The 10316-nt window shown below is 52.6% G+C and overlaps 1 protein-coding gene across 1 annotated transcript in view; it reads left to right on the top strand.

Moving 5' to 3' along the window:
• The first annotated feature begins 2297 nt into the window (after positions 1 to 2297).
• The window catches only part of rasgrf1 (Ras protein specific guanine nucleotide releasing factor 1), a 116708-nt gene continuing 108689 nt past the window's right edge, over positions 2298 to 10316 (top strand). The window contains exon 1 of the mRNA XM_073032700.1: positions 2298 to 2768. Within this exon, the coding sequence (XP_072888801.1) occupies positions 2493 to 2768 (276 nt within the window). The 5' untranslated portion in view covers positions 2298 to 2492. The remainder of the gene's footprint in view (positions 2769 to 10316) is intronic.

Below are 10316 nucleotides of genomic sequence, written 5' to 3'. Positions count from 1 at the left end.
TTCAGTTTATTTTTTCAGATGCATTTAATCGATTATTTGATTAATCAGAGCAGCCTTCTATCTGTAACTGTTCATCCCTACCCTCGCATTCCCCCTCTCAACCTATTACACGCCTGATTTATTGCCAAGGTACTGTGACGCCTTGTGCAGCCTGCGGTCTATAATTCAGGGGCCCTCTAATCTCCACAATCTGCTGCAGCAAATGGCAATTTGCTTTAACTGGACTTTAATTAATGAAGTAGTGTTTAATTTCAGATGTTAAATTGGACATAATAAAAAAAAAGAAATTGGTGGCCAGGGAAAGGCTGTGCTAAGTCCCTGTGAATGGAGATGGATTCTGAATTGGTGGCTTAAAAGCTCAAGTGTGTTTAACCCCGAGTTCACGTGCTGATGACCAGCCGTGACCTGGTGCAGTTGTACGCTGGCAGCATTGCAGGACTGGGACTGAAAAGGTAGCTGAGGAATTTAAATTCAGTTGACATAGAAGTTCAGGCTCCTCAGCCCACAATGTTGTGCTTACCAATATAAACCATCTCTACAATTAATCTAACCCTTCTCGCCCACGTAACCCTCCCTTTTTCTAGAGTCTCTTAAATGTCAATACATCCGCCTCTACCACCAGCAGGGCATTCCACACACTTACCCCTCTGACATCCCCCCTGTATTTCCCTCCAATCACTTTAAAATTAATTATACCCCCTCGTATTAGCCATTCCTACCCTGGCAGTCCCCTTTATCAATGCCTGTTATCATATTGTACTCCTCTATCAAGTCGCCTCTCATCCTCCTTCACTCCAAAGAAAAGCCCTACTCCGCTCAACCTCTCCTCATAAGACGTGCTCTCCAATCCAGGCAGCGTCCTGGTGAATCTTCTCTGTGCTGTCTCTGAAACCCATCTGGTTCATCAGTCTACCTGACCCTCCCAGTGTGTGTAGCCTGTTGCTGTCTGTCTGTCTGTGACTCCCGACTTACTACAACGTAGTTTGCTCTGACGTGGTCCAGCTTGAAGGGCAGTGTGACCCAGCCTGCTTCTGCTTTGCAACTGGTGAGTGAAAACGGATAATTTACACCAAGGGGCAGCTTCTGAATCTCCAGAAAGAGCATGGTGACCTGCATCGAGCCGTGTGTATCCCTGAGTATCTCTGCACACAGTGTTGTCTAGGGTGGCTTTAGGGGTGTACTGTGCCTACCCTGTGGTAAAGGTTGTAGGGAGCATCGGTGACCATAGCACAATCCCTCCACACACACATTCACCCCTCTTTCGCTCTTCTCCTCATCACTCTATCTCCTCTCTTTCTCCATCCTGGCTCTTGTCACTACCATCCCATCTTGCGAATCCTGTCCCTCTCTGCCCTCCTTATTTCCCTCATTTTCATCCTGTTTTCCCCAGGCCCTGACCCAATTCTTGCTAAATTTCTTCTTTCCCTACCACACCCCTCTATCCATCTCTCTCTCTCTCTCTTTCTCTCTCTCTCTCTCACCCCCCCCCCCCCCCACCGCCCGGCTAGTCCTCCATTTCTTTATCGATTTTCTCTTCCCACCTTCCCTCTCAATCACTGTTTCCCTTTATTTGGGAACCCTATACCTCCTCTACCTCTCTCCCTCCATTCTCTCCTCTCCCCTCTCTCCCAACATCCAGTTTCTTTCCTTCTATCTCGTCTCCTCTTCCCACCCTCACTCCCTGCATTCCCTAACCCTCCTCCCCTCCCTCCCTTAACCCTCACCTCTTTCCCCTTTCCTAGTCCCCTTCCTTACTATTGCATTTCTCTTTTTACTTTTGATTCTCCCATCACTCTCTCTCTCCCTCTCCTTTCCTACCCCTCTGTCTATCCCCTCTCCTCATCTCTCTGTATTCCCCACCAGACCACTCCCTTTCCTTGTCTCTTTCTCCCAATCCCATTCACCCTCTCCATGCTCTCTTCCTGCCCTCTTCCCTTCCTAATCTTCTTCACCTATCCTCTCTCTTCATGCCCTCCCTCCTTGCTCTATCCAACCCCTTCTAACTCCCCGAGGTTTCTTTCCCTCCCTCGTGCCCCCTTCTTTGACTGCCCAGTCCCATTTTCCAACTCTCCCCCCTTCCCATCCCTCATCCCCCACTTTGTTTTACTGCCTTGTGCCCTCCACTGCTCCCCACCTTCACCGACACCCCACCCCTCTATCTCTCTCCCTCCCTTCCCTCTCTCTCCATCCCCTGTGCCCCCTCGCTCCCTCCGCAGCCTCTCTCCCCCTCCCGCCCTCTCCCCCTCTCCGCCCTGTCCATGGTGCTGAAGTTGCCCCGCAGCGGCGCCACGTGACGCGGAGCCGCGGTCCCGGGCTCCGAGCAGATCAGTCCCTGTTCAACGCGGGATCCGGCGGGCAGGGGCAGGGAGCGGGCTTGCGGAGGAAATGATGTAGAAGCACCTCTCTGGCGAGAATCTGATTTGAACCGCAGTTGGAGCTTCGGTGAGTTGCTCGGGCGGCGATGTGAGGCTGGCGCTGGCGGCTGCGGCAACATGCAGAAGGGAATCCGCCTCAATGACGGGCATCTCTCCTACTTGGGGCTCCTGGCCAAGAAGGACGGGAGTAGGAAGGGCTACCTGAGCAAGCGGAGTTCGGACAACACCAAATGGCACAGCAAGTGGTTCGCCCTGCTCCAGAATATGCTGTTTTATTTCGAGAATGATTCCGCTTCGAAAGCCTCGGGTCTCTACTTGCTGGAGGGATGCGTGTGCGAGAGGGCACCGTCTCCCAAACCGTCTCTGTCCGCCAAAGAATCCTTGGAGAAACAGGTAGGCGGCAGACAGATCATCTGCCCATCGCCCGCGCCCGGCTTCGATGTGCGGTGCTCCAGCCAGTGCGTGGGGTTCGGTGCCCGTTAACTAGTGTTCGATATCCAGTGCCTGTATCCAGAATCCAGTGCCTGCCCAGTGTTCGATATCCAGAATCCAGTGTCCACGCGTTATCCAGTGCCGACCCCAGTGTTGAAAACCCAGAATCCAGTGTCCACTCATTATCCAGTGCCCAGTCCAATGTTCTGTATCCAGGATCGAATGCCCACTGAACTGTTGAATATCCAGAATCCAGCGCTCCTCGTTATCTGGTGCTCACACCGTGTTTAACATCCAGAATCCGGAGCCACTCCACCGTTCAATACCCAGAATCGAGTGACCCCTTGTTATCCAGTGCCCACTCCACCGTTCAATACCCGGAATCCAGTGGACCCCCCCCCCCCCCCAGTGTCCAGAGGACCAGGGTCACCATGAGCTCCAAGCTAGTGTTTTATTGTGAAAGGGCGCCCGGTCTGCACGCTCACAGCGCTGTCAGAGAGCGGAGTGTTTCTGGCTTCCAAACCTTCGCCTGTGTAAGATCCCTCAACTAGATCATCGGGCTGTTTGTTTTCCTAATAATCCTGGTGCAATTACTGCGGCGTCAAGCCAACACACAGACTAAAGGGGAAAAGCTAGAACATGCAACATTTTAAATACAGACGAACTTTATGACGGGAAAGGGATTTCATGTCATTAACAGCGATCAAGTAAACACGCCTCCTTGAATGTTATTGAGAAAACAACTTTATTTTGTACAGACGCTATAATATTTCTAAATTACCTGTAATTCTAAATAAATAATTAATCGGTAGTTGGCTCGGGGAGAGTCTATTTTTAACGGTTAATCAGTCACAACGCGTCTGCTAATGAAGCTAAACGAGAGCGCGCGGCATCCGCAAATTTTAATTAATCTTTGAAGTGCAGATTCTTCCTGCTGAGAATCCAATATTAAGAAGAAGCAGATCGATAAATTATGCAACAGGCCAGATGTGAGGTTTATCAAACTGGACAGGCAAAGTTAATTAGCTGTTTCTTGGGCAAAGTGGGTAAACGTGGGCGAGCGTTGCCCGGGTTATTTATTTATCGGGGCTCACCGGCGCCTCCTCCTGGACTGAGAAGGGACTGCGTTCCCCGCAACCCCTCGCCTCTTCGTTCCTCGTTTATCTCCTCCCTCCTCTTTATTACTGATGTCAGAATACTTGAATCAACGATACCGGTGTGGCTGAGACACTGCGATTACAGAGGGTGGTGGAAGGGTGGGCTATCTCCAAGACGCTCACTGTGGGAATGTGCTGGCCGTTTGCCAGATATCGATACTGCTCTCCCTGACACAGAATAAATATAAACGATAGCCTTGCCTCAGTGATACAAATATCCTGATATTAAACACCCCCTGCTCTCCGCACCCTTGTTATCTAGAGTCTGTCTTCGTTCAAGGCTCCAATATTTAGGTCGATTTCTCACACATTACTGCCCCGCAGTGTCAATGAAACAGCCCCCTGCAGCCTATTGCCGCTCGGGGAATACCGCTCGCTTACAGAGAAAGTCGGAACAAAACAGAAATCTTCCACAGGATTTGCCGCATGTTTATCAGACATAAATCAAACGAGCTGTAATGGCCGTGGATGTGACGGGCTGTCAGTCCGGCGCTTTCTGTGCAAAGTGAAGCGGACGGTTCCTGCTGATCCTTGCGGGAGTCAGAACTGAACAGGAAATCTCTACGCCGGAATCACAGAGCGCCGCGGCCACCGGGTTACAGCTGTGTCCTGAGGCTGTAGGCAGCCACACACACACACACACACACACACACACACACACACACACACACACACACACACACACACACACATACACACACACACACACAGAGTGATCAACACACACACACATACACACACACAGTGATCAACACACACACATACACACACAGTGATCAACACACACACACATACACACACACATACACATACACACAGTGATCAACACACACACACACACACAGTGATCAACACATACATACACACACACAGAGTGATACACACACACAGTGATCAACACACACAGTGATAAACACACACACACACAGAGTGATACACACACACAGTGATCAACACACACATACACATACAGTGATCAACACACACAGTGATAAACACACACACACAAAGTGATCAACACACACACACATACACAAGTGATACACACACACATACATACACAGTGATAAACACACACACACACAGTGATCAACACACACACACACACACACACAGAGTGATACATACACACAGTGATAAACACACACACAGATTGATACACACACACAGAGAGTGATACACACACATACAGTGATAAACACACACACAGTGATAAACACACACACAGTGATAAACGCACATGCACACAGTGATACACACACACACACACACACACACACACACACACACACACACACACACACACACACACACACACACACACACACACACACATACACACACACAGGATTAGATTAGGTTTCATCCCACAGGAGCCGGAGTCAGGCAGTGAGGTGATACAGGGCTGTGTTGCAGCAGAGATGTAGTCGACATCGACGACACAGTACAGAAAGATGTTGTACAAGGGGTGATTCCGCTTGCCCTGGTCTCAGTCGATGCAAGAAATCTGCTCAATGAGGACAAAGTTGAAAATGTCCAGAGCGATCCCTGACTCTTACATGAGAGAGTGAGAAGATAGGCACTGATCAAGCCTGATGACTCCGAGCTGGACAGGGAAGTGAATGTGGGACGTGGAGCTGATCCTAGACTGGACAGGGAAGTGAATGTGGGACGTGGAGCTGATCCTAGACTGGACAGGGAAGTGCATGTGGGATGTGGAGCTGATCCTAGACTGGACAGGGAAGTGAATGTGGGACGTGGAGCTGATCCGTAGACTGGACGGGGAAGGGAATGTGGGGCGTGGCGCTGATCCCAGACTGGACAGGGAAGTGAATGTGGGACGTGGAGCTGATCCCAGACTGGACAGGGAAGTGAATGTGGGATGTGGAGCTGATCCCAGACTGGACAGGGAAGTGAATGTGGGACGTGGAGCTGATCCTAGACTGGACAGGGAAGTGAATGTGGGACGTGGAGCTGATCCTAGACTGGACAGGGAAGTGAATGTGGGGCGTGGAGCTGATCCTAGACTGGACAGGGAAGTGAATGTGGGACGTGGAGCTGATCCTAGACTGGACAGGGAAGTGAATGTGGGGTGTGGAGCTGATCCTAGACTGGACAGGGAAGTGAATGTGGGACGTGGAGCTGATCCTAGACTGGACAGGGAAGTGAATGTGGGACGTGGAGCTGATCCTAGACTGGACAGGGAAGTGAATGTGGGACGTGGAGCTGATCCTAGACTGGACAGGGAAGTGAATGTGGGGTGTGGAGCTGATCCTAGACTGGACAGGGAAGTGAATGTGGGGTGTGGAGCTGATCCTAGACTGGACAGGGAAGTGAATGTGGGACGTGGAGCTGATCCTAGACTGGACAGGGAAGTGAATGTGGGACGTGGAGCTGATCCTAGACTGGACAGGGAAGTGAAAGTGGGACGTGGAGCTGATCCTAGACTGGACAGGGAAGTGAATGTGGGACGTGGAGCTGATCCTAGACTGGACAGGGAAGTGAATGTGGGGCGTGGAGCTGATCCTAGACTGGACAGGGAAGTGAATGTGGGGCGTGGAGCTGATCCTAGACTGGACAGGGAAGTGAATGTGGGACGTGGAGCTGATCCTAGACTGGACAGGGAAGTGAATGTGGGACGTGGAGCTGATCCTAGACTGGACAGGGAAGTGAATGTGGGACGTGGAGCTGATCCTAGACTGGACAGGGAAGTGAATGTGGGATGTGGAGCTGATCCTAGACTGGACAGGGAAGTGAATGTGGGGTGTGGAGCTGATCCTAGACTGGACAGGGAAGTGAATGTGGGGTGTGGAGCTGATCCTAGACTGGACAGGGAAGTGAATGTGGGACGTGGAGCTGATCCTAGACTGGACAGGGAAGTGAATGTGGGACGTGGAGCTGATCCTAGACTGGACAGGGAAGTGAATGTGGGACGTGGAGCTGATCCTAGACTGGACAGGGAAGTGAATGTGGGACGTGGAGCTGATCCTAGACTGGACAGGGAAGTGAATGTGGGGCGTGGAGCTGATCCTAGACTGGACAGGGAAGTGAATGTGGGACGTGGAGCTGATCCTTATACTGGACAGGGAAGTGAATGTGGGGCGTGGAGCTGATCCTAGACTGGACAGGGAAGTGAATGTGGGGTGTGGAGCTGATCCTAGACTGGACAGGGAAGTGAATGTGGGACGTGGAGCTGATCCTAGACTGGACAGGGAAGTGAATGTGGGACGTGGAGCTGATCCTAGACTGGACAGGGAAGTGAATGTGGGACGTGGAGCTGATCCTAGACTGGACAGGGAAGTGAATGTGGGACGTGGAGCTGATCCTAGACTGGACAGGGAAGTGAATGTGGGACGTGGAGCTGATCCTAGACTGGACAGGGAAGTGAATGTGGGGTGTGGAGCTGATCCTAGACTGGACAGGGAAGTGAATGTGGGGTGTGGAGCTGATCCTAGACTGGACAGGGAAGTGAATGTGGGATGTGGAGCTGATCCTAGACTGGACAGGGAAGTGAATGTGGGACGTGGAGCTGATCCTAGACTGGACTGGGAAGTGAATGTGGGGCGTGGAGCTGATCCGTAGACTGGACAGGGAAGTGAATGTGGGATGTGGAGCTGATCCTAGACTGGACAGGGAAGTGAATGTGGGGCGTGGAGCTGATCCTAGACTGGACAGGGAAGTGAATGTGGGACGTGGAGCTGATCCTAGACTGGACAGGGAAGTGAATGTGGGACGTGGAGCTGATCCTAGACTGGACAGGGAAGTGAATGTGGGGTGTGGAGCTGATCCTAGACTGGACAGGGAAGTGAATGTGGGGTGTGGAGCTGATCCTAGACTGGACAGGGAAGTGAATGTGGGACGTGGAGCTGATCCTAGACTGGACTGGGAAGTGAATGTGGGGCGTGGAGCTGATCCGTAGACTGGACAGGGAAGTGAATGTGGGATGTGGAGCTGATCCTAGACTGGACAGGGAAGTGAATGTGGGGCGTGGAGCTGATCCTAGACTGGACAGGGAAGTGAATGTGGGACGTGGAGCTGATCCTAGACTGGACAGGGAAGTGAATGTGGGACGTGGAGCTGATCCTAGACTGGACAGGGAAGTGAATGTGGGGCATGGAGCTCATCTCTCCATGTCACGGACTTTGGTGCCAAGGACTGGGGCTCAAGGGTGTGATGAAAATACTGGTGACCTGTTGATGGTGTGACCTGTGCACGGGGAAACACACACCGAATCCCAGCGCCTGGTGACGCTGTTGATGGTGTGACCTGTGCACGGAGAAACACACACCGAATACCAGCGCCTGGTGACGCTGTTGATGGTGTGACCTGTGCACGGGGAAACACACACTGAATACCAGCGCCTGGTGACGCTGTTGATGGTGTGACCTGTGCACGGGGAAACACACACCGAATACCAGCGCCTGGTGACGCTGTTGATGATGTGACCTGTGCACGGAGAAACACACACCGAATACCAGCGCCTGGTGACGCTGTTGATGGTGTGACCTGTGCACGGAGAAACACACACTGAATACCAGCGCCTGGTGACGCTGTTGATGGTGTGACCTTTGCACGGAGAAACACACACCGAATACCAGCGCCTGGTGACGCTGTTGATGGTGTGACCTGTGCACGCGGAAACACACACCGAATACCAGCGCCTGGTGACGCTGTTGATGGTGTGACCTTTGCACGGAGAAACACACACCGAATACCAGCGCCTGGTGACGCTGTTGATGGTGTGACCTGTGCACGCGGAAACACACACCGAATACCAGCGCCTGGTGACGCTGTTGATGGTGTGACCTGTGCACGGGGAAACACACACCGAATACCAGCGCCTGGTGACGCTGTTGATGGTGTGACCTGTGCACGGAGAAACACACACCGAATACCAGCGCCTGGTGACGCTGTTGATGGTGTGACCTGTGCACGGAGAAACACACACCGAATACCAGCGTCTGGTGACGCTGTTGATGGTGTGACCTGTGCACGGGGAAACACACACTGAATACCAGCGCCTGGTGACGCTGTTGATGGTGTGACCTGTGCACGGGGAAACACACACTGAATACCAGCGCCTGGTGACACTGTTGATGGTGTGACCTGTGCACGGAGAAACACACACCGAATACCAGCGTCTGGTGACGCTGTTGATGGTGTGACCTGTGCACGGAGAAACACACACCGAATACCAGCGCCTGGTGACGCTGTTGATGGTGTGACCTGTGCACACGGAAACACACACCGAATACCAGCGCCTGGTGACGCTGTTGATGGTGTGACCTGTGCACGGGGAAACACACACCGAATACCAGCGTCTGGTGACGCCGTTGATGGTGTGACCTGTGCACGGAGAAACACACACCGAATACCAGCGCCTGGTGACGCCGTTGATGGTGTGACCTGTGCACGGGGAAACACACACCGAATACCAGCGTCTGGTGACGCTGTTGATGGTGTGACCTGTGCACGGGGAAACACACACCGAATACCAGCGCCTGGTGACGCTGTTGATGGTGTGACCTGTGCACGGAGAAACACACACCGAATACCAGCGTCTGGTGACGCTGTTGATGGTGTGACCTGTGCACGCAGAAACACAAACCGAATACCAGCGCCTGGTGACGCTGTTGATGGTGTGACCTGTGCACGGGGAAACACACACCGAATACCAGCGCCTGGTGACGCTGTTGATGGTGTGACCTGTGCACGGAGAAACACACACTGAATACCAGCGCCTGGTGACGCTGTTGATGGTGTGACCTGTGCACGCAGAAACACACACTGAATACCAGCGCCTGGTGACGCTGTTGATGGTGTGACCTGTGCACGGAGAAACACACACTGAATACCAGCGCCTGGTGACGCTGTTGATGGTGTGACCTGTGCACGGGGAAACACACACCGAATACCAGCGTCTGGTGACGCCGTTGATGGTGTGACCTGTGCACGGAGAAACACACACCGAATACCAGCGCCTGGTGACGCTGTTGATGGTGTGACCTGTGCACGGAGAAACACACACTGAATACCAGCGCCTGGTGACGCTGTTGATGGTGTGACCTGTGCACGGAGAAACACACACCGAATACCAGCGCCTGGTGACGCTGTTGATGGTGTGACCTGTGCACGGAGAAACACACACCGAATACCAGCGCCTGGTGACGCTGTTGATGGTGTGACCTGTGCACGGAGAAACACACACAGAATACCAGCGCCTGGTGACGCTGTTGATGGTGTGACCTGTGCACGGGGAAACACACACCGAATACCAGCGTCTGGTGACGCCGTTGATGGTGTGACCTGTGCACGGAGAAACACACACCGAATACCAGCGTCTGGTGACGCT

Source organism: Hemitrygon akajei, chromosome 30 (assembly GCF_048418815.1).
Source record: "Hemitrygon akajei chromosome 30, sHemAka1.3, whole genome shotgun sequence".
Classification (NCBI taxonomy): Eukaryota; Metazoa; Chordata; class Chondrichthyes; order Myliobatiformes; family Dasyatidae; genus Hemitrygon; species Hemitrygon akajei.
Note: the sequence above shows the minus strand (reverse complement) of the source record. Positions and strands in the feature narration are given on the sequence as shown.